Source organism: Anolis sagrei, chromosome 11 (assembly GCF_037176765.1).
Source record: "Anolis sagrei isolate rAnoSag1 chromosome 11, rAnoSag1.mat, whole genome shotgun sequence".
Taxonomy (NCBI): Eukaryota; Metazoa; Chordata; class Lepidosauria; order Squamata; family Dactyloidae; genus Anolis; species Anolis sagrei.
In genome coordinates this window covers 3,358,193-3,384,340 of record NC_090031.1, presented here as the reverse complement: position 1 = coordinate 3,384,340, position 26,148 = coordinate 3,358,193, and the positions used below count along the sequence as shown (strand labels likewise).

The 26,148-nt window shown below is 39.6% G+C and overlaps 1 protein-coding gene across 2 annotated transcripts; it reads right to left on the bottom strand.

Moving 5' to 3' along the window:
* Positions 1–781: 781 nt before the first annotated feature.
* On the bottom strand, positions 782–26,148 carry LRRC8A (leucine rich repeat containing 8 VRAC subunit A). 2 transcript variants are annotated; one of them, XM_060757527.2, is made up of 4 exons: positions 26,046–26,148; positions 19,496–19,629; positions 9,700–11,863; positions 782–4,468 (listed from the first exon to the last, which is right to left on the bottom strand). In XM_060757527.2, exons 3-4 carry the CDS (start codon positions 11,854–11,856, stop codon positions 4,193–4,195), a joined length of 2,433 nt encoding a protein of 810 aa, XP_060613510.2. In that variant the 5' UTR covers positions 11,857–11,863; positions 19,496–19,629; positions 26,046–26,148; the 3' UTR covers positions 782–4,192. The 2 variants fall into 2 exon arrangements, with proteins under 2 accessions (XP_060613510.2, XP_060613511.2); XM_060757528.2 differs by lacking the exons at positions 19,496–19,629; positions 26,046–26,148 and adding an exon at positions 16,643–16,739.

The following is a 26,148-nucleotide window of genomic DNA, read 5'->3' as shown; positions in this document are numbered from 1 at the left end:
TATTGGAGTTGTGCATTGTTCAATAATAGTTCGAGAGAAACCTGGAATCACACTGTTCCAGGGAAGCCTTGCCTCTGTCTATGTATTGTCTGTCTTTGTAATCAATTGTATATGGAGCCACCGTGGTGCAGTGGGTTAGACCCCTGTGCCGGCAGGACTGAAGACTGACTGGTCGCAGATTCGAATCCGGGGAGAGGTGGATGAGCTCCCTCTATCAGCTCCAGCTCCTCATGCGGGGACATGAGAGAAGCCTCCCACAAGGATGATAAAAACATCAAATCATCCGGGCGTCCCCTGGGCAACGTCCTTGCAGACAGCCAATTCTCTCACACCAGAAGTGACTTGCAGTTTCTCAAGTCGCTCCTGACACGACAAAAAAAAAATCAATTGTATAACGGCACTGAATGTTTGCACACTGTAATCCGCTGTGAGTTCCCTCAGAAAGATAGAGTGGAATATAAATTGTTATTATTACTATTATTAGAAACATAACAAGATTAGTACACAGCAAACAAGATCACTATACTGGTTATTGTATTGGGCCAAATTATTATTATTATTATTATTATTATTATTCTCATGACTATTTAGGGAGAGGATCTATTGGAGTTGTGGCATTATGAAACAACACAATTGAAGGGGAAATGCTGGAGGAAAATGCGGCGTCGGATAAGATGGAATGTCGGATAAGCGAAGGTCGGATAAGTGAGACCTTACCGTAATAAACACCTTAAATATCACTGTTGGATTCGCTTCCCTTTTGTTAAAGGACAGACCCAGCTTTTCCGAGGGATTTCCATGAAGCTTTATTGAAACATTGACCATTACCAGAGCCTGGTTTACATGGGATTGTATTTGTTTCCCGGCCTTTGCTACTGCGCACAAAGAAAGGAATATAAAATGCAAGAAAGTGACATTGGTGAGGGTTTTATTTCTCTCTTTTTTCTCTTTTTTTTTTTTTTTGCAGATTTAAATGCCTCGCTTCGCCCTCCAAAAAGGCACCAGATAACGGAATCTCTGTGGTTTCCTAGATGGGAGGACTAAAATCTGCAATTAGAAACAAAGAGTAGTGCAAATGTCCTATGTGTTTCCCTTGTTTCCAAAGAAAGCAGCCTTTCCGGCCTTTCCTTTAATACTGGAGGATGATTCGGGAGCGAAGGGAGGCAGAGACCCTCAAAAAGACCCAAATCCCTGATTTTTAACACAAAAATCAGAATATTTAATGGCATTATAAGCATAATAAAGCTCTTATCTTTCGTAGTGTTTCCTTACATGACGTATTATTGTCAGAGACGGCTGTGTTTCAAATAGATAGCCCTGAGAGGAACACAAAGGCAATTTTAAATATCAAACCCACGATTCCCATTACGTTTCGGCTTCCCGGTCCCCCCGGAAACACGACCCCAAGGACGTAATTGATAAGAAAGCCTTGGGAATTGATCCTAATCTCATAGCAGGGGGAGACGTAACACAAAAAGGTCCGTATTTCTGCATAATAGAACACAAAAGGAGGTCCGTTTGGCATCCGAGGGAGGAGGAGGTTTCCCTCTGCGTCCGAAAAGGTCAGTGATTGATTGATTGTGCAGCAAAGGGATGGGGGAGAAAGGGAAGGCCCGCCCCTCGCCGTGTGCAATTCTCAAACTCGCTTCCTGTCCGACTTCCTGTCCAAAATGGCCGCCTCGCCCCGTCTGCAACCGAGGCACCCTTCGATCCGGAGGAACACAACCCCAGAACGTTCCAGGCTGTTCCGATTTGCAACAGCAGCCACAACAACAAAGCAAAACGCCCATCCGTTCTCGATGTCCAGTCGTCCGCCACTTCTTCATCCTCCTCCGATTGGAAGGAACTCGTTCACACCTGCTTACGGAAAACTCGCCGTTATTTTTTGGTGGGTCCTTCCATCTGAAAGGAGGCAACTCCCAATCCCAGAAAGTTCCTGGCTCTTCCAAAATGGGAGCTTCTGGGTGAGAAGAAGCAGGGCAATCGGTTTCTCGTAGATATCCGGTCATTTGGAAGGACCGCCAGGATATGACCGCATCCGCTTTCATTCTTCGGAGAGTCCTTCGATCTGAAAGAAGGCAACCTCTCAGTCCGACCTGCTTCTGAAACGTTCCAGACAGTTCCTGGCTCTTCCAAAATGGGAGCTTCTGGGTGAGAAGAAGCAAGACAATCGGTTTCTCGTAGATATCCGGTCATTTGGAAGGACAGCCAGGATATGACCGCATCTGCTTTCATTCTTCGGAGAGTCCTTCGATCTGAAAGAAGGCAACCTCTCAGTCCGACCTGCTTCTGAAACGTTCCAGACAGTTCCTGGCTCTTCCAAAATGGGAGCTTCTGGGTGAGAAGAAGCAAGACAATCGGTTTCTCGTAGATATCCGGACATTTGGAAGGACCGCCAAGATATGACCGCATCCGCTCTCATTCTTCAGAGAGTCCTTCGATCTGAAAGAAGGCAACCTCTCAGTCCGACCTGCTTCCAAAACGTTACAGACAGTTCCTGGCTCTTCCAATTGCTTCCAAAACGTTCCATACAGTTCCTGGCTCTTCCATTTGCAAGATAGAGGAAGAGAAGAAGAAGCATCTCGTAGATATCTGGTTGTTTGGATGGACCGCCAGAATATGACCGCATCTGCTTTCATTCTTTGGAGAGTCTTTCGATCTGAAAGAAGGCAACCTCTCAGTCCGACCTGCTTCCAAAACGTTCCATACAGTTCCTGGCTCTTCCAATTGCTTCCAAAACATTCCATACAGTTCCTGGCTCTTCCGATTGCTTCCGAAATTTTCCAGACAGTTCCTGGCTCTTCCATTTGAAAGATAGGGGAAGAGAAGAAGAAGCTTCTTGTAGATATCTGGTTATTTGGATGGACCGCCAGAATATGATCGCATCTGCTTTCATTCTTTGGAGAGTCCTTCAATCTGAAAAAAGGCAACCTCTCAGTCCGACCTGCTTCCGAAATGTTCCAGACAGTTCCTGGCTCTTCCATTTGCAAGACAGAGGAAGAGAAGAAGCTTCTCGTAGATATCTGGTTATTTGGATGGACCGCCAGAATATGACCGCATCTGCTTTCATTCTTTGGAGGGTCCTTCGATCTAAAAGAAGGCAACCTCTCAGTCCGACCAGCTTCCGAAATGTTCCAGACAGTTCCTGGCTCTTCCATTTGCAAGATAGGGGAATTGAAGAAGAAGCTTCTCGTAGATATCTGGTTGTTTGGATGGACCGCCAGAATATGACCGCATCTGCTTTCATTCTTTGGAGGGTCCTTCGATCTGAAAGAAGGCAACCCTCGATCCAATCTGCTTCTGAGACATTCCACAGTTCCTGGCTCTTCCGATTGCTTCCGAAACGTTCTGGACAGTTCCTAGCTCCTCCATTTGCAAGATAGGGGAAGAGAAGAAGCAGCTACTCATATCTGGTTGTTTGGAAGGACCACCAGAATATGACCGCATCCATTTTCATTCTTTGGCAGGTCCTTCAATCTGAAGGCCACCTTCGATCCGACCTGCTTCCGAGACATTCCACAGTTCCTGTCTCTTCCGATTGCTTCCGAAACGTTCCGGACAGTTCTTGGCTCTTTCATCTGCAAGACAGGGGAAGGGAAGAAGGAGCTTCTTGTAAATGTCTGGTCGTTTGGAAGGACCACCAGAATATGACAGCATCCACTTTCATTCTTTGGCAGGTCATTCGTTCTGAAGGAAGGCAACTCCTCGAATCCACCTGCTTCCGAAACATTCCTGGCCATTCCAAATACAAAGGGGGAGCTTTTGGGTGAGAAGAAGCAGAACGACGGTTTCTCGTAGATATCAGGTCATGTGGAAGGACCGCCAGGATATGGGCGCATTGGCTTTCATTCTTTGGCGGGTCCTTCTATCTGAAGGAAGGTAACACCTTGATCCGCCCTGCTTCTGAAACATTCCTGGCAGTTCCACGTTATTCCAATTACAAAATGGGAGCTTCTGGATGAGAAGAAGCAGAACAACCATTTCTTCTCCTTTCTGGTTGTTCTTCAATCCGAGGGGACACAATACTCGATCCCATTTGCTTCCGAAACATTCGCGGGAGAGCGATTCCAGGGGGGAAAGGGAGAAACAGGAAGTTACCCCCAGCGCTCCGCTTCACTCCTCATCCTGCTCCGGGTTCGTCCCTTGATCCTTCCGTCCGTCCGGGGTCCTTGTCGTTGTCCCCCCTTCGGCCTCAGGCCTGCTCTTTGTCGGCCCTCCAGAGCCGCTCCTTGACTTCCAATGGGAGGGTGTTGAAGAGGTCCTCCTCCACCACCAGGCCGCTGCGCTTGAGGAGGGGGCAGTCGCCCAGCTCCACGGGGAGCCCCTCCAGGCGGTTGCCCCGCAGCTCAATCTGTGAGAGGCTGGCCAGCTCCCCCACGCGGGAGGGCAAGCACTGCAGCACGTTGTTGCCCAGGTGCAGCGTCCGCAGCTTGCGGCACTGGAAGAGCTCCGCTGGCAGGGTCTCGATCTGCAGGGAGAGGGGGAGACCGAGGCAGAGAGGGGTCAGGCACACACATCACACTGAAACACACAGGGAAGTCCTCCCTGATGTAATATTAGTAGTCATAACAGTAACAATCATGCAAACATTCAGCTACTCTTAGCAGCAGTACCAAGAATAATAATAAAAGCAATAAAAATATAAATAATAATGTTGTACACTCAGCTACTCTTAGCAGCAGCACCAAGAATAATAATAAAAGCAATAAAAATATAAATGATAATGTTGTACACTCAGCTACTCTTAGCAGCAGCAAAAGGAATAAGAAGAAGAAGAACAAGCTTGGGCAAACACTCAGCTAATCTGAGCAGCAGCATCAATAGCAGTAGTAATAGTAATGTTCAAACAGCCAGCTACTCTTAGCATCATAATAATAATAATAGGAAGAAGAAGGTTGTAGTAGTAATAACAATAATACTGGCTTTGGACTGCAACATAATAATAACAGCAATTATAACAACAACATGCAATTGCAACGCCTGCCCAGTGTCTTTGGACTGTAACATAACAACAACAACAACAACCTGCAATTGCAAGGCCTTTACAATGTCTTTGGACTGCAATAATAATGATAATAATAATGATATGCAACCACAAGTACTTTCCAGTTGCCTTTGGACTGCAACATAGTAATAATAATAATAATAATAATAATAATAATAATATGCAACTGCAAGGCCATCTCAGTGTCTTTGGACTGCAATAATAATAATAATAATAATAATAATAATAGTAATAATAATATGCAACTGCAAGGCCATCCCAGTGTCTCTGGACTGCAACATAATAATGATAATAATAATAATGATAATAATAATAATAGTAATAATAATAATATGCAATTGCAAGGACTTCCCCGTGTCTTTGGACTGCAGTTATAATGATAATAATAATGATATGCAACCACAAGGCCTTCCCAGTTGCCTTTGGACTGGAACATAATAATAATAATAATAATAATAATAATAATATGCAATTGCAAGGCCTTCCCAGTGTCTTTGGACTGCAACATAATAATAATAATAATAATAATAATAATAATAATAATAATAATAACAACAATAGGAATATGCAATCGCAAGGCTTTCCCAGTGTCTTTGGACTGCAATAATAATAATAATAGTAATAATAATAACAACAATAGTAATAATAATATGCAACTGCAAGGTCTTCCCAGTGTCTTTGGACTGCAGTTATAATGATAATAATAATGATATGCAATAGCAAGGCCCTCCCAGTTGCCTTTGGACTGCACATAATAATAATAATAATAATAATAATAATAATAATAATAACAACAACAACAGCATGCAATTGCAAGGCCTTCCCAGTGTCTTTGGCTTGCAATAATAATAATATACAACTGCAAGGCCATCCCAGTGTCTTTGGACTGCAACAGAATAATAATAATAATAATAATAATAATAATATGCAATTGCAACGTTTCCCAGTGTCTTTGGACTGCAATAATAATAATAGTAATAACAACATGCAACGGAAGGCCTTCCCATTGTCTTTGGACTGCAACATAATAATAGTAACAACAACAACAACAACCTCTAGCAGCCTTCTCTGTACTGGCTCCTGGGAGGTGCCTTTGCAAATGCCCAAACTCCCAGTGTCCCTGCTGGCCAGTGGATTCTGGGAATCGCAGCCTCCTGGTTTGCCAAGGAGACGCATTGCGGGTTGTGGCCAAGCTCTGAAGTAATCTTCCTTTTCTCTCCTTTCTTTGGCAGGACAACAAGCCTTTTCACTCAAGGGTTCTCCTTTTAATTAGAAAGGGGTCACAGGGACCCAATGTCCCCAGGAAACAGGAAACGCCCGGGCTTGCTTCACCCTGGCCAGTCCCTCCCAGCTGCATATCCTGGTTGTTTTTAGTTATTTTCATGGTATGTTGAATGCTATTTTAATATTTCTACATACTTGGTTTTTAAAATGCATTTTTTAAAATGCCAAGAGTTGCTTTGAGTTTTAGTCAAGAGAAAAAAAAAACCAGGATATGAAGAAAATTTGAGAACACTGGCTTGTGTTAACCTGGGGAGGAGAAAGTATAATGTAATCATCATCATTATATTGTTGTTGCTATAGGAGCAAAAACTCAGCTACCCTTGCTTTGCAGCAATAATAATAATAATTATAATTATAACAATAATGAGCAAACTGCTACCCTTGCTTAGCAGCAGCTGAAAATAATAATAAGGAACTGAAATATGAATGAAATACTAATTATAATGATAATGAATAATAAAATAACAAACATCAATGAACTAATACTAAAAATAATGTGATTATTCTAATAATAATAATGAATTAATAAAATTATAAATATTAATGAAACACTAATGAGAATACTGATGAAATAATAATAATGAAATAATTCTTATTATAATAAAATAAAATAATAAATATTAATGAATACTAATAATAATGAGAATAATACCAATGAAATAATACTAATAACTTAATAATAAAATAATAAATACTAATGAAATAATAATGAGAGTAATACTAATGAAAGAATACTACTACTAATGAAATAATAATTATAATGAAATTAAGTAATAAATATTAACGATAGACTAATGATGAGCAATATACTAATGAAATAATACTAATACTAATAAAGAAATAATAAAATAATAAATAATAATGAAATAATAACAATACTAATGAAATAATGCTACTATAATAATGCTACTGAAATAATATTAATACTAATAATGAAATAATAAAATAATAAATACTAATGAAATAATAACTATAATGAAATAAAAAATAAATATGAATGAAACGCTAACAATAATGAGAAAAATACTAATGAAATAAAAGTAATAATTATAATAATGAAGTAATAAAATAATAAATACTAATGAAATAATAATAATAGTAATGAAATAATACTACTATAATAATAGTAATGAAATAATACTACTAATAATGAAATAATAAAATAATAAATACGAATGAAATAATAACTATAATGAAATAAAAAATATGAATGAAATACTAACAATAATGAGAGTAATACTAATGAAATAAAACTAATAATTATAATAATGAAGTAATAAAATAATAAATACTAATGAAATAATAATGAGGATAATACTAATGAAATAATACTAATCATAATAGTAATAATGAAATAATAATAATAATAATAATAATGAAATAATAATAATAATAATAATATAATAATAATAATAATAATATTCTTAGCCCTTGGAAAGAGTCCAATATTCAGAAACGAATCCCAGACACTTAGACATAATGTGCATGTGTGTTGTGCTGTTATGTACATTTAACAAATAATAATAATAATAATATAAACGGTAACAATGAAGATGATAGTGATGTGATTTCAGGGCCTGGAGAGTGCCTTTTTTGTCCTCCCACTCCCAGAAACCTCAAGCCTTTACAAGGATGACGAAGGATATTTGACACAGAGATCACTATTATTATCAACATCATCATCATCATTGCAATGTAATTTCAGAGCTCGAAAAGTGCTGAAACCCGGAAACCCGAAGCCTTTCCCAGGCTCTGGGCCTTTTTCCAAAGGGATCCCGATCCCACACCGCATTTCGCAATACGGGGAAAATGCACCAACCCACACCTTGAGGAACTCCTTCAAATTAGGCAAATGTCAAGTAAGGGCTGCTCGCATTTCTCCCCGCCTGTGCCTCGGGGAAGGAGGAATTGCAAAATCGCCTCTGTCCTCACAAGGAAGTGGATTTGCAGGGAGAGAGGAAGATATCCCTCGATCTAGGCATTATATTCCTATGGATGCCGCCTAGAATCGCATTGGCCTTTTTGTTGCTGCCGCATCACACTCTTGGCTCATGTTCATCTAAGACTCCTAGACCCCTTTCATTTGAACTCAATAATAATAATAATAATAATAATAATACAACAGCAGGTGAGGTCTAACCAAAGCTGGATAGAGTAGGACTACAACTTACCTCCATCTAGACACCAAACTCCTATTGAGGAAACCCATTGGGTTATTATTTATTATTATATTTGTTTATATCCCTCTTTTGCTTTCTTAAAAGAGATGCAAAGTGGTTGAACTCAATGTACTATTATTATTATTATTGTTATTGTTATGTAGTAGTAGTAGTAGTAGTAGTAGTAGTAGTAGAAAGCCAGGGGATGACCTCCAACCCAACTAACTTATGAATGTCCTTCACTCTAGTTTTCCCTTAAAATATATTATTATTATTATTATTATTATTATTGTTATTATTACTATTGCTATTAATTCAGGAGATGACCTCAATCCAAGTGACTTATGGACGTCCATCATCCTAGTTTTCCTTTTAATATTGGTTATTATTGTTATTATTTTTAAGCCAGGAGATGACCTCCAACCCAATTGACTTACGGATGTCCTTCACCCTAGTTTTTCCTTAAAATTTATTATTATTATTGCCATTAATTCAGGAGATGACCTCAGCCCAAGTGACTTATGGATGTCCATCATCCTAGTTTTCCTTTTAATATTGGTTATTATTGTTATTATTATTAAGCCAGGAGAGGACCTCCAACCCAATTGACTGATGGATGTCCTTCACCCTAGTTTTCCCTTAAAATTTATTATTGTTATTGCTATTAATTCAGGAGATGACCTCAACCCAAGTGACTTATGGATGTCCATCATCCTAGCTTTCCTTTTAATATTTGTTGTTATTGTTATTAAGCCAGGAGATGACCTCCAACCCAAGTGACTTACGCATGTCCTCCATCCTAGTTTTCCTTAAAAATTATTACTATTATTAGTTGTAGGAGTAAGCAAGGAGATGACTTCCAACCCAAGTGACTTCTGGATGTCCTCCATCCTAGTTTTTCCTTAAAATGTATCATTATTATTATTAAGCCAGGAGATGACCTCCAACTCAAGAGACTTTAGATGTCCATCATCCCAGTTTTCCTTAAAATTTAACATCATCATCCTGCCAAGAGATTACCTCCAACCCATGTAACTTCTGCATGTCCTCAATTCTAATTTGTCCTTAACATTTGTTGTTGTTGTTGTTGTTGTTGTTGTTAAGCCAGGAGATGACCTCCAACCCAAGTGAGTCTAGATGTCCATCATCCCAGTTTTTCCTTGAAATTTACTATCATAATCATGCCAAGGGATGACCTCCACCCCAAGTGACTCCTGGACGGGTGCCCCTCGCCCCGTTGTTACTCCTTACCCGGTTTGCCGTCACGGCCAGGTTCTGCAGGTTCTGGAGCATCCCAATGTCAGCCGGGATGGCGGTCAGGAGGTTGTGGCTGAGGTCCAGGTAGCGCAGCTTGCGGCAGTAGAAGAGCTGGGTGGGGATTTTCTCGATCTTGTTGCGGTTCAGGTAGAGGCGCTCCAGGTTGGTGAGGTTGCCGATCTGCATGGGGATGTAGGCAATGTGGTTGTACCAGAGCTTGAGGCAGGTGAGGCGGTGGAGGTGCTGGAAGCTGATGATCTCCTCAATGGTCTTGAGGTTGTTGTCCTTGAGGTCGATCTCCTGCAGGTTGTGGAGGCTGAAGATGGAGTGCGGGATGCGCTCCAGGTCACAGCGGATGAGCTCCAGCTCTGTCAGGTTGGCCATCTTCTTCAGGCTGTTGAGCACGATCAGCTTGGTACCCTCGTTGTTGATGGAGAGCTTCTGGAGGTGGACCCCGACGTCCGTAACCACCTGGGGCAGCTTGGTCAGGTTGCTCTTTAGCCGCAGGACCTTGAGTCGCTTCAACTCCCGCAAGCCGTCAATGACGATGTAGCGATTGTTTTCAGCGCTCAGGTTCCCTGTCAGGTGGAGCTCCTCCAGCGTCTTCAGGCTGTAGATCCACAGAGGGATCTCCTTGATGTCAGTGAACTTGATGTGCAGGGACTTGAGGTTCTCCCGCAGGAAGGCCAAGGCCGGAGCCTCAATCTTGGCCGCTGTGTGGTACAGCCACAACTCTTTGAGGCTGGTCAGCTGGGCGATGCTTGGCGGGATGGTGACATCTGGGATGAGCTCCAGCTTCAAGACCTCCAGCTCGATGAGGTCGAAGACGGTGTCTGGGATGCCGCTGAGCATGAAGAGGTGCAGCTCCAGCTTGTCCTGGGAGTTCTTGGTGATCCTCTGCCGCAGCTTCTCCAGCGTCCACTCGTTGTTGAGGTTCAGCTGCCGGAGTTTGTTCTCACTCACTTCGGAGAGGAAGACGGCGAAGCGCTTGGAGTACAGAGGGTCATACTGATCGATGAGGTGGAGCATGAAGGCAAAGTCATTCTTGACATCAGGGATGTCACTATAGCTGCTCTCTTCTCGGATGGACTCAAAGGAGTACTTCTTGAGTGACCGCCGGAGCATCCACCAGAGAGTATACATGCAGATCAGGCCATAGAAGATCACCAAGCTGATGTAGAAGGAGGCAAGGATCTTGAAAAGGGTAGCCAAAGGGTGAGCACAGCGGTACATGCGGTAGCCGGTCAAGCTCTCGATGTCCACCTTGCAGTCAATGTCGAAAGTGATGTTGTTTACATAGTAGACAGTGTAGCAAATGATGAGGATGAACTTGATCACCTTGATGATGGTTTGCCGCATGTAGAGGCGGTAGACGATGTCTCCTTCCTCCACGTGCGTCCGGAACTTCTTGACCTTCTCGAAGAGGGCCTTGGCCTGCTCCCCTTCCTTCTTGTCCAGGACGCCGTTCTCCGTCCGGTCAACGATGCCCTGCTCGATCCGGGACTTGGTCCGTTGCAACATGGGTGCCGTGGCCTCCACGTCTTCGCTGACGGTGGAGGCCTTCTTGTCCATGGAGCCGTTCATCTTCCCAAAGGCCGGCTTGGGGTCGCTCTCCTCCACCACCGTCTCCGACAGAGCCCTCGTCGTCCAAGGAGAGTCAAAGCACTTCAACAGGATGGAGACAAAGTGCTCCAGTTTGGAGCTGGTCCGGGGGAATTTGAACCAGAAGTTGCTGCAGGCCAAGAAGATCAAGGTATGGAGCAGCACAAGGTAAGGGAAGTACTTGGCAAACCAGTGGAGGCGGTTCTCGTAGCAGACCGCGTCCACGTAATTGTACTGGTGCCGGTCCAGATCGTACTTGATCCCCATCGGCCCGGAGTCAGCCGAGACGGCAAGGGAGGAGTTAGAGTATCCCAGGTCCGGCTTGGCGGGCACCCAGTCGCGGGAGGAGTCGTTGCAGGCGTCTTTGGTGACCCATTTGCAGGGCAGGCAGATCATTTTGTCCTGAGTGACCTGCAGCGTCCCACCGAAGACGGCGATCATCAGCATCACGATGGAGATGTAGTCCGTGAAGACGTCCCACCAGGGCTTCAGGATGCGGTAGGCCGGCTGGGTGTCGGCGAAGTAGCGCAACTCGGTGACCGGAATCATGGCTCCCCTGGGGTCCAAAAAAGAGGAGAGACGTCAGAGGAAAACCTATCTCAAGGTTAGGGTGTATTTGCCAAGATGGCACCCACATCCGGAGAGAACTGTGAACCCCACCAAGGATGGATCTGGACCAAGCTTGGCACACAGGACCATCATGGCCAACTTTAACTACACTTTCCATTTGGGGAGAAATGAGCTGGGACATTGGGAGTTATAGTTCACACATATTCAAAGAGCACTGTGAACTCCACTGAGGATGCATCTGAACCACACTTGACACACAGGCCCATCATGACCAACTTTACCTACACTTTCCATTTGAGAAGAATTGACCCAGGAAGTTAGGGTTTGAGGGGAACTAAGCTAGGACATTGGGAGTTGTAATTCACACATAATCAAAGAGCACTCTGAACTCCACTAAGGATGGATCTGGATCACACTTGGCACACAGGCCCATCATGCCCAACTTTAACTACACTTTCCATTTGGGGAGAACTGAGCTGGGACATTGGGAGTTATAGTTCACACATAATCAAAGAGCACTCTGAACACTGAGGATGGATCTGGATCACACTTGGCACACAGGCCCATCATGCCCAACTTTAACTACACTTTCCATTTGGGGAGAATTGAGCTTGGACATTGGGAGTTATAGTTTGCACATAATCAAAGAGCACTCTGAATTCCACCGAGGATAGATTTGAACCACACTTGACACACAGGCCCATCATGCCCAACTTTAACTATTGTTTCCATTTGAGAAGAATTGACCCAGGAAGTTAGGGTTTTAGGGGAACTGAGCTTGGACATTGGGAGTTGTAGTTCACACATAATCAAAGAGCACTCTGAACTCCACTGAGGATGGATCTGAACCACACTTGACACACAGGCCCATCATGGCCAACTTTAACTAAACTTTCCATTTGAGAAGAATTGAGCTTGTACATTGGGAGTTGTCGTTCACACATAATCAAAGAGCACTCTGAACTCCACTGAGGATGGATCTGAACCACAGTTGACACACAAACACATCATGACCAACTTTAACTACTGCTTCAGTTTGGAGAGAATTGACCCAGGATGTTAGGGTTTGAGGGGAACTGAGCTTGGACAGTGGAAGTTGTAGTTCACACATAATCAAAGAGCACTGTGAACCCCACCAAGGATGGATTTGGACCAAGCTTGGTACACAGACCCATCATGGCCAACTTTAACTACTGCTTCCATTTAGGGAGAATTGACCCAAGATGTTAGGGTTTAAGGGGAACTGAGCTTAGACATTGGGAGTTGTAGTTCACACATAATCAAAGAGCACTGTGAACCCCACTGAGGATGGATCTGCACTGCACTTGGCACACAAACCCATCATGACCAACTTTAACTACTGCTTCAGTTTGGAGAGAATTAACCTAGGACGATGGGAGTTATAATTTACCCGCATGCAGAAGAGCACTGTGAACCCCACTGAGGATGGATTTGGACCAAACTTGGCACACAAACCCATCATGACCAACTTTAACTATTGCTTCAGTTTTGGGAGAATTGACCCAGGCCCACCCAACATCCTTTCGCATTTTCTGATGGGTCCGTTCATAAAATCCAAACGCAAAGAGTGGTTATTCATAATATATAACATTGCCAATTAGCTAACCTGGGCACCAAACCTAGTTACAAACACCTTTAAGGCTACAACCATGAGGAAACCATGTTGGGAATGTTGGCCGATCGACGAGAAAGAAAACGTGGAAGGTGAATGTATATTATTGTGGTTTTAAATTGCTCATTTTATGATGTTTTACACTTACACAGACTGGGCCGCAGTAATGTGTGGCAGGGGATGGCTAGTATTATATAATTATGTATGTGTATATGGATTGTTGTCTGTATATGGATTGTTGTTTACATGATTTTAATATGCTGTAAGCTGCTTGGGTCCCGTGTGGGAGAAAAGCGGGATATAAATAAAGATTTATTATTATTATTATTATTATTATTATTATTATTATTATTATTATTATTTGGAACATGACAAGATGAGTCCACAGCAGACACTCTGCTGGCTATTTATATTATTATTATTATTATTATTATTTGAAACACGACAAGATGAGTCCACAGCAGACACTCTGCTGGCTGTTTATATTATTATTATTATTATTATTATTATTATTATATAATGGCAGCAAGAATCATCTCTGTGCAGAGATGGAAGCAACACATGAGAACCGAGAAGAATGGCTGACGAAGATCTGTGAATTATCCAAGATGGAGAGACTTGGAGAAACCTATGAGGAACTTCACCTTGAACTCCCTGTGTAGTTGTGTGCTGGTAGATCAATATGCGCATGTTAATGGAGGTATTTGTTAAGAGTGTTTGCTTTTGATTTAGTTTTGGAGCAGCAGGTTTCTCCGCCAATTCTTCCTTATCATCTCAATGGGCTCCCTTTTGTTCGACATTCCGATAAAGAACACAATTGGCTCACTGTGTGGAAAGCCCATTCCCTGCAGGTTATTTCCTTCACTGGCTCAAATCACACAATATTCGGCATTATCTCCACAAACAGGGAATAAGATGCTTTTAAAATACTGGAGAATGCCTTCTGACATCTGGCACACATTGCTGCCTCTCCTTCATTTGCTATCAAAAGGGAAAACCTAACCAAGTAGGTTCAAATAAATTACAGATAGATAAACATAACTAGTAGACTTTCACGCTGGTAGGGATGAAAACGCCCCAAAAAATACAGAATTCTGCCATTTTTGAAAACACTGGTCTGACTTTCTGGCAGTCAAATGAAAAAAGACTGGAAGATAAAAGAAGACTGGAAGAAAAAGAGGAAATGGGAAAAGAGCATTTTGGGTCTCAACCAAAGTGGGGCACAACTAAATATTATATAAACAAAAATGTAATGTTCGTTTGTGGGATTAACAGAACTCAAAACCCACTGGGCAAATTGACACCAAATTTGGACACAAGACACCTCTCAGGTCAACGAGTGACCATCACTCATCAAAACACCGGAAAACACAGCAGAGGGGACTTAAAAAGCCAAAAAACAAATATTCGTTTAATATTCGTTTAATATTCGTTTAATGTTTGTTTGTGGGATTAACAAAACTCAAAAACCACTGGAAAAATTGCCACCAAATTTGGACACAAGACACCTCTCAGGCCAACGAGTGACCATAACTCATCAAAACACCGGAAAACACAACAGAAGGGACTTAAAAAGCCAAAAAACAAAAATTACATTACAACGCATGTACAAAACTACACACATATATAAGCAAACACACATATACACAAATATACCTGTCTGAATGTATTCTCCCCTATGAACCATCAAGAGTGTTAAGATCATCTGGAGAGGTCCTGCTCTTGGTCCCGCCATCTTCGCAGGTGCGTCTGGTGGGGATGAGAGATGGGGCCTTTTCTGTGGTGGCCCCTCGGCTATGGAATCCCCTCCCAAATTAAATTAGATCTGCCCCCTCCCTCCTGACCTTTAGGAAACTAGTGAAAACCTGGCTGTGCAACAAAGCTTTTGCGGAATGATGTCTGAGACCGTCAATCGACTAATGGTACTGATCACAATATATGGACTGGACACATGGACTGAAGTGGACACGATTTTATCCTGGCAAACGGCTTTTATGTAATTTTATGTAATTTATGTAATGTAATTGGTAACTTAATGTTGTGTATTATGTTTTAGATTTTCAGTGTTAGCACTGAATCTTTGTTGTTAGCCAGTCTGAGTCCCTCTGTAGAGGTAGAGAAGATCGCGATATAATTTTTTTTAAAATAAATATATATACACACACACAAAACACATATACACAGACTTTGCCACAGCAACATGTGGCAGGGGATGGCTAGTATTATATAAACAAAAATGTAATTTTCGTTTGTGGGATTAGCAAAACTCAAAAACCACTGGATGAACTGCCACCACGTTTGGACACAAGACACCTCTCAGGCCAATGAGTGGCCATCACTCATAAAAACACAGAAAAACACAGCAGAAGGGACTTAAAAAGCCAAAAAACAAATCTTACATTACAATGCATGTGCAAAACCACACATATATACGCAAACACACATATACACAAATATACACACACAAAACACATATACACAAACTGGGCCACAGCAACGTGTGGCAGGGGACGGCTAGTATTATATAAACGAAAATGCAATGTTCATTTGTGGGATTAACATAACTCAAAAACCACTGAGTGAATTGCCACCAAATTTGGACACAATCCACTGATTAGGCCAACGAATGAGCATCACTCATAAAAACACGGAAAAGCACAGCAGAAGGGACTTAAAAAGCCAAAAAACAAAAATTACATCACAACGCATGTGCAAAACCACATATATACGCAAACACACATATACACAAATATATACACACATATACACACACAAAACACACATACACAGACTGGGCCACAGCAACGTGTGGCAGAGGACGGCTAGTATTATATTAACAAAAATGTAATGTTCATTTGTGGGATTAACATAACTCAAAAACCACTGGACGAATTGTCACCAAATTTGTACACAATACACCGATCAGGCCAACGAGTAACCATCACTCATAAAAACATGGAAAAACACAGCAGAAGAGACCTAATTACATTACAACACATGTGCAAAACCACACATATATACGCAAATACACACACAAAACACAGATACACAGACTGGGCCACAGCAACGTGTGGCAGGGGATGGCTAGTATTATATAATTATAATTATTTTGTTTGGAAGGTTTACGCTCACCTCCTCCGTGCTGATTCTCGCAGACATCCAGCATTCTAGAACGCGGCCAGATTGTGAAATCCAGCCATTGTGACCTTCAAGCCAATACTTTCCCTCAGATCGCAAGAAAGTCAGCAAAAGGGAGAAGAAAACGATTTGGCAAGACACCTCGCGAGCGCCCAACAGCTCCTTGGAAACCAATTAGGCATTCCCAGACCAAAGCAATTAGCAATGGCTCATGAGTATTCCCTAGGAATACATTTATTCATACATGGCAACCATTGAAAGATGGCTAAGGCAATGGAAAGTAAGGGTAAACCTAAAATGGAACAATACGTTGCAACTCTTCAAGAACAATGAAGAATCTACGGGAAGCTCTCTTCTGATGGAGTCCTCACATTTGAGGACATTCTGCTCATTGTTTTATATTCAAGTCACATCTGTAATGCGATGCAAGAGCATTCCTTCTCTATTCTCTACTCTCTTCAATGCCTTTCCCTCCAGGCTGCGACCAAACCCTTTCCCTGACTTTCTAGAACCCAACAGCTCCTTGGAAACCAATTAGGCATTCCCAGACTGAAGCAATTAGCAAAGTTCCCTAGAAAAACATTCACTCCCTACATGGCAATCATTGAAAGATGGCCAAGGCAATGGAAGGCAAGGGTAAACCATCTTTATAAACACAGAACCACAAGTTGCAACTTTTCAAGAACAAGGAGGAATCTACAGGAAGCTCTCTTCTGATGGAGTCCTCATATGTTATAGTCTAAGGATATTCTGTCTATTGAATTGTTTTATATTCAAGTCACATCTGTAATGCAATGATGGCAAGCTATTTAACCTCAGCAGACTGAAAGCCAAAACAAAGGTCACAACATCTGTTATAGAACTCCAATATGCCAATGATAATGTACTCTGTGCACATTCAGAAGACCAAGCCACTCTAAACACCTTCGCAGAAGCATACAAGAAGCTCAGCCTGTCATTGAACATCGAGAGAACCAAAGTGCTCTTCCAGCAGTCACCAGACAATCCATACAAAACCGAGGTCACAACAACATCTGTTATAGAATTCCTATATGCTGATGATAACATAGTCTGTGCACATTCAGAAGACGACCTACAAGCCACTCTAAACACCGTCACAGAAGCATACGAGAAGCTTGGCCTGTTATTAAACATTGAAAAAACCAAAGTGCTCTTCCAGCAGTCACCAGCCAATTCCTCTACAAAACAACATCTGTTATAGAATTCCAATATGCTGATAATAACATAGTCTGTACAAGTTCAGAAGAAGACCTACAAGCCACTCTAAACACCTTCGCAGAAGCATACGAGAAGCTCAGCCTGTCATTGAATATCGAGAGAACCAAAGTGCTCTTCCAGCAGTCACCAGCCAATCCCTCAACAAAACCGAGGTCACAACAACATCTGTTATAGAATTCCAGTATGCTGATGATAACATAGTCTGTGCACATTCAGAAGACCTACTAGCCACTCTAAACACCGTCACAGAAGCATACGAGAAGTTTGGCCTGTAATTAAACATTGAGAAAACCAAAGTGCTCTTCCAGCAGTCACCAGCCAATCCCTCTCCAATGCCAGAAATACAGCTTAATGGTGTCACATTAGAAAATGTTGACAATTTCTGCTACCTTGGCAGCCACCTCTCCACAAAAGTCAACATTAACATTGAAATACAACACCATCTGAGCTCTGCGAGTGCAGCATTCTTCTGAATGAAGCACAGAGTGTTTGAGGACCAGGGCATCCGCAGGGAGACCAAGGGGCTTGTTTATAAATCTATTGTCCTCCTAACTCTGCTATATGCCTGCAAGATGTGGATTGTCTACAGATGTCATATGCAACTCTTGGAACAATTCCATCAGCATTGCCACCAAAAAATCCTGCAAATCACTTGGGAAGCCAGGCGAACAAGTGTCAGTGTGCTGGAAGAAGCAAAGATCACCAACACTGAAGCAATGCTACATGGGGCTGCCATTGAAGACTGCTCGGAAGTGTTAAATAGTCCAACGAGAGGCAGCCAGGTTAATAACTGGGGCGGCATACAGGGAACACACAATTCCCATGTTACGCCAGTTCCACTGGCTGCCAGTTTGCTACCGGGCACAATTCAAAGTGCTGGCTTTGGCCTATAAAGCCCTAAATGGCCTCGACCCTATTTACCTGTCTGAACGCATCTCCCCCTATGAACCATCACAGAATTAAGAACTTCTGGGAAGGCCCTGCTCTCGATCCCACCACCATCACAGGCGCATTTGGCAGGGGCGAGAGACAGGGCCTTCTCAGTAATTGCCCCTCGGCTATGGAACTCAAAGCCAACCTTAAAAACTCTGGCATAGACACTGAGAACTGGGAAGCCCTGGCCCTTGAGTGCTCCAGCTGGAGGTCAGCTGTGACCATCAGTGCTGCAGACTTTGAAGAGCCAACCCCGACCGGGACTGCCTTCCACCTGGAATCTGATGCCCTCACTGCGTGAGAACATGCAGATCAAGAATAGGGCTCCACAGTCACCTACGGACCCACCGTCAGGACACTGATCCTGGAGGACTACCCTACTCGGACAATGAGGGATAGCCTAAGTAAGATGCAAGAGCATCCCTCCTCCGTTCTGTATGCTCTTCAATTTTTTTCCCTTCGGCCTCCGACCAAAACTTTCTCCGACTTTCTCTGCTTTGTATATTTGAAAATACAGAGGTCACCCAAGAGCCAAAGCAAAAGGGGAAGCTACTTGTGGAGCTCCTCTTTTGAGGGACTTCATCTTCCATCCTTTTCCTGGTCCCAGGGTTTTGGAAATGGAGCTGTGCATGAGATTCAATGGTATATGAGATTCGAGGAAATACGGTATATTACCAAGTCCGTCATCACCAGAGGAAGAGGACCGATTCGCCGCTATCTCCACTTCATCCTTCTGTGATGCAGCTCAAGAAGGTTTCGATGTGCCGGATCCCGCGCTGCTCTTTCCCCAAGCGCCATGGGAGCAGCACCTGAAAATAAACACATATCAAATGTGTGGTGGAATGAGAATCATGCGTAGTCCACATTTGTTTTGCTAGAGAAAAGATATGCCACACACAAGGATATATACAGTCATGTGAACAGTTGCATTGACTAACACAACATCCTTTGAGAGAGATTCAAATACTCCTTAAGTATCCATTTGGAAGATCTTCTTCCAAGCAGCCCAGAAGCAAAAACTGTCTTGGTAAGCTAAAAACTAAATATGTAACTGTTGCCAAAATTCCCAGGCTCAGCTAGGCTCTCAATAATAGCCCAACCAATCAGTTTCGTGCTTTGCATTTTGAGTTAACACACTCACCAACTGATTTTTACATGCCCTAAGGTCTGAATTGACCATCGGTTTCCTAAATGCTCAACTAACAAACAATACTCCAGTCCTTTGAATGTTTTTAGTGCAAATATTGACACCGACTTGTTCTTAAAAGGCACGTCCTTCAAGACGCAGACAACAATGATGCCTCTCTGAAGACAACAACAATGCCTCTGTATCATCCGTAAACAAACAAAGCAAGCTTTTAAAAAAAGGAAAAATCAATCCAGTCATTGATTCCCGGAAGGCCGTAAAAGGCGGCCAAGTTGTTCTTGAGCTTCTGGAACATATTGATAAATATGTTCCAGAAGGGAGTCCGAACAATCCCATCTCTCCATACAAACAAACCTGGGGTTCTCCATTGAGCACAAATACCTCTCATAATACTATGTAACAACATTTAAAATATTTTCTGTTCCTGGTTTGCAAGTGATATTTCCTGTTTCATTGTGCGATCCTTACTTTGAAAGTTGTTGTTTTACTCCCAAAACTCCAGATAAAAAAGCTAATAATAACGATAATAATAGTAATAATATGCAAAATTCAATTCGTTTCTATTTGAGAAACAAATCTAAGTGCCAATGCTTTCTTCCTACACACTATATATATATATATACACACACACACACATACACAATATATATCTATATCTATATATCTATCTAATCTATCTATCTATCGATACACACATAATATATAGGTATTATGTTACGTGGGATTAACATAACTCAAAAACCACTGAACGAATTGTCACCAAATTTGGACACAATACACCCAACAGTCCCAACAAATGTTCATCACCCCTAAAGCCACAAAAAAACACACAAAAAACAGCAGAACAGACTTAAAAACCTCAAAAATACACCATATATACATATATACATACACTCATATAGATATACACATGCGCACATATATACACACACGTGTATATATGCACAAGTACACAAATATACACACAAATATGCATATAGACAAGCACACACATACACAAAATATACATATACACATATAAACACAAATATACACACACATATATATACACACACATATATATATGCAAACACACACACACACATATATATATGTATGTATGTATATATGTATAAAATACACTATTTCTATCCCGCCCATATCAGACCAAAGGCGACTCAGGGCGTATACACATATATACAAATACATACACACATATGCACACATATTAACACATAAATACACACACAAAACACATATATACAGGCTGGGTCACAGCAACGCATGGAAGGGGGCGGCTAGTTAAATATAAAGTTGTATATAAAGTTATATAAAAGTTATGTAAAATAAAGATAAAATGCAATGTTATATATTAAATCTAAAGTCAATAATATATTATTAAATATAAAGCTTTATATAAAATTACAGAAAATAAAATATATACAGTTAAATATCAAGTTAACAATCACATATTAAATATAATATTTAATACAGGATCATCACCTACTCAAAATGAAGTTGATAATCAGATATTAATTATAAAGTTAATGGCCGCATGTAAATATCGAGTTAATGATCATATATTAAATGTAAAAATAATATATTATTAAATATAAAGCTGTATATAAAGTTACAGAAAATAAAATAAAACACTATATATACAGAAAGTCAAGAATCACATATTAAATATAATATTTAATACAGGATCATCACCTACTGAATATGAAGCTGATAATCAGATATTAATGATTGCATATAAATATCAAGTTAATAATCATATATTAAATGTAAAGTTAATATATTATTAAATATAAAGCTGTATATAAAGTTACAGAAAATAAAAAATACAATATAGACAATTAAATAGAAAGTCAAGAATCACATATTAAATATAATATTTAATATAGGGTCATCACCTACTGAATATGAAGTTGACAATCAGATATTAATTATGAAGTTTAAAATCACATATAAATATTGAGTTAATGTAAAGTTAATAATATATTAAATATAAAGCTGTATATAAAGTTACAGGAAATAAAATAAAATACAATATATACAGTTAAATATCAAGTTAAAAATCACATATTAAATATAATATTTAATATAGGATCACCTACTGAATATGAAGTTGATAATCAGATATTTATTATGAAGTTAATAATCACATATAAATATCGAGTTGAAGTAAAGTTAATAATATATTATTAAATATAAAGCTGTATATAAAGTTAAAGAAAATGAAATATATACAGTTAAATATCAAGTTAACAATCACATATTAAATATAATATTTAATATAGGATCATCACCTACTGAATATGAAGCTGATAATCAGATATTAATTATGAAGTTAATGATCGCATATGAATATCGAGTTAATGATCATATATTAAATGTAAAGTTGATAATCACATATTAAATATCAAGTTAATAATCATATACCAAATATAAAGTCAATTCTGATATATTAAATGTAAAGTTAATGTCACATATTAAATAATAATAATCATATATTACGAAATATGAAGTTTATCATCGAATTATAATTGTATGAGGAAGGGATCGAAGGGCCTTCTGTGTGGCCGAGATTCAAAGAAGGAGCGCCTGATTTCAATATGACAACCTATACTTTCAGAGGAACACGTATGACTTCATGTATGACATGCATCAGCCCTTTCTCTTGGAATTTGTGGGGTTTTCCCCACATTATTTGCCTATTTGCAAGGCCCGGAGATATCATCTCTCAATGACAGATACTGGAGAGCTTCCCAAGAGAAGCAAAGCATCCCTTGCGCCTTGATTTGGAGGCGTCCAAACACGAAGGCGCCGTGTCCGGAAACCGCAGCTGACCCCAAATGACCCGCCGCGTCTCCACTTCGCAAATCGCCCCATAGAAATGGGAAAGGCAATGACAGGGAGAGAGAGGCACAGACGTCACAATCAGGGCTGCAAAGCACCCCAGGAAAAAGTCAAGACTCGGCTGCAAAGAAATCCTAAATTGCTGGGCCCTTCCCTTGCCTTTCTTTTCCATTCCTTCCCTTTCTCTCTTCAAAACAGAAGGATCATTTCCATTCTTGATCCCTCCAAAAAGGAAGAGAAGGAAAGAAAAAGTAAGAAAAAGGAGGTAGGAAAGAGAGAGGGAAGGAGAAAGGGAAGGAATAATAAAGGGAAGGAGAAAAGAAAGAAGGAAGGAAGGGAAAAGGAGGTAGGAAAAAGAGAGGGACAGAAAAGAAGTAGGAAAGAATAGTAGGTAGGAAAGAGAGAGGGAAGAAGAAAAAGAAGGAAGGAAAAAGAAAGGGAAGGAGAAAAGAAGGGAGGAAGGGAGGAAGGAAGGGAGGGAGGGAGGAAGGAAGGAAGGAAGGAAGGAAGAAGGAAGGGAGAAGGAGGTAGGAAAAAGAGAGGGACAGAAGAGAAGTAGGAAAGAATGGTAGGTAAGAAAGAGAGGGAAAGAGAAAAGGAAGCAAGATAGGAAGGGAAAAGAAAAGGAAGGAGAAAAGAAAGAAGGAAGGAAGGGAAAAGGAGGTAGGAAAAAGAGAGGGACGGAAGAGAAGTAGGAAAGAATAGTAGGTAGGGAAGAGAGGGAAGGAGAAAAGGAAGGAAGGAAGGAAGGAAGGAAGGAAGGAAGGAAGGAAAAAGAAAAGGAAGGGGAAAATAAGGAAAGAAGGGAAAAGAAGGCAGGAAAAAGAGAGGGACAGAAGAGAAGCAGGAAAGAATGGTAGGTAGGAAAGAGAGAGGGAAGGAGAAAAAGGAAGGAAGAAAAGGAAGGAGAAAGAAAGGGAAGGAGGAAAGAAAGAAGGAAGGAAGGGAGAAGGAGGTAGGAAAAAGAGAGGGACAGAAGTAGGAAAGAATGGTAGGTAGGAAAGAGAGAGGGAAGGAGAAAAGGAAGAAACGAAGGAAGGAAAAAGGAAGGGAAGGAGAAAAGAAAGAAGGAAGGGGAAAGGAGGTAGGAAAAAGAGTGGGACAGAAGAGAAGTAGGAAAGAATGGCAGGTAGGAATGACAGAGGGAAGGAGAAAAGAAAGAAGGAAGGTAGAAAAAAGGAGGCAGAAAAAAGAGAGGGGACAGAAGAGAAGTAGGAAAGAATGGTAGGTAGGAAAGGGAGAGGGAAAGAGAAAAGGAAGAAAAGAAGGAAGGAGGAAAGAAAGAAGAGAAAAGGAAGTAGGAAAAAGAGAGGGACAGAAGAGAAGTAGGAAAGAATGGTCGGTAGGAAAGAGAGAGAGAAGGAGAAAAGGAAGGAAGAAGTGAGGCAAGGAGAAAATGGAGAAAGAAAAATGCAGAATCATAATAATATTATATTATCATATAAAGGGTAAAAACATAATAAAAGTAATAGAATAATATAAAAGAGGTATAAACAACAACAGTAATATAAAAGAAGTAATAATATAGTATTTTAATATGAAAGGTGTACAAACATAATCATAATATAATACAATAATAAAAATAATACAATACAATGGTATAAAATAATGAGCAGTAATAATATAATAATATAAAAGAGGTTTAAACATAATAATAAATAAAATAATAATAGTATAATAATATAAAGGGGTATAAATTATAAATTATAATATAATGTAATAATATAAATGGGTGATAATAATAATAAAAATATAATATAATATAAAAAGGGTTTAAACAATAATATAATAATATAAAAGGGGTATAAACATAGTAATATAAAAGGTGTATAATAATAATATAATAACATAAAAGAGGTATAAACATTATTATTATTACTATTATTATTATGTTTATATAAAATCTTACTTTGGAGGTGAATAACACTAAAGAAAATACAATATACAATCTAAACATAATCAAAATATAATAATATAAAGGGGAATAAACATAATCATAATAATATAATATAATAATATAAAAGGGTTATAATAATAATAATAATAATAATAATAATATAAAGGGGTATTAAATTATTATTATTATTATTATTATTATTATGTTTATATAAAATCTTACTTTGGAGGTGAATAACACCAAAGAAAATACAATATATAATCTAAACATAATAATAAAATAATATAATAATATAAAAGGGGTATAAACATAATCATAATAATATAATATAATAATATCTAAACATGATCAAAATATAATAATATAAAAGGGAATAAACATTATCATAATAATATAATATAATATAAAAGGGTTATAATAATAATAATAATAATAATAATATAAAGGGCTATTAAATAATAATAATAATAATAATTATTATTATTATTATGTTTATATAAAATCTTACTTTGGAGGTGAATAACACCAAAGAAAATACAATGTATAATTTAAACATAATAATACAATAATACAATAATATAAAAGGGGTATAAACATAACCAAAATATTATAATAATATAAAAGGGCTATAATAATAATAATAATAATAATAATAATAATATAAAGTGGTACAATTAGTATTATTATTATATTTATATAAAATCTTACTTTGGAGGTGAATAACTCCAAAGAAAATACAATATACAATCTAAACATAATAATAATAATAATAATAATAATAATATAAAAGGTGTATAAACATAATCATAATAATATAATAATATAAAAGGGTTATAACAATAATAATATAACATAAAGGGTTACAATTATTATTATTACTATTATTATTACTATTATTATAAACTATTATTATTATTACTATTATCATAAACATTATTATGTTTATATAAAATCTTACTTTGGAGGCGAATAACACCAAAGAAAATACAATGTATAATCTAAACATAATAATAATAATATATTTTAATAATATAAATGGGGTATAAATATTATTATTATTATCATTTATATTCTTATTACTACTATTATTATTATGTTTATATAGAGGCAAATAACACTAAAAGAATACAATGTAAAAGCTAACCATGCAAACACTGGGATAGAATTGAACCCAGAGCCATGAGGACTAGAAACTTGAGAGGACTTCAAGTTTCTAGTCCTGAGTGTGGCCTTGGCCCTCCTTCCTTCCCCCTTTTCAATAATACTAGTGAATAATCAATAGGAGTATTAACCCCCTGGATGGGGCTGGATGCTCTCAAGAGACCCCCCCCTGGCCTCACCTCCGTCCTTTTGGGCTTCTCGGCTCCTTTTGTTTCTCCCTCATCCCTTCATTGCACCACTGAGGCGAAGCCCCGCCCCGGAAGTGTCCTCACCCGCCGGCCA

Coding starts and splice junctions, on each gene's coding strand:
- LRRC8A (XM_060757527.2), bottom strand. CDS start 11,856: ATGATTCCGGTCACCGAGTTGCGCTACTTCGCCGACACCCAGCCGGCC. Junction 4,469..9,699: donor TGGCCGTGACGGCAAACCGG/GTAAGGAGTAAC, acceptor CTCTCCCTGCAG/ATCGAGACCCTGCCAGCGGA.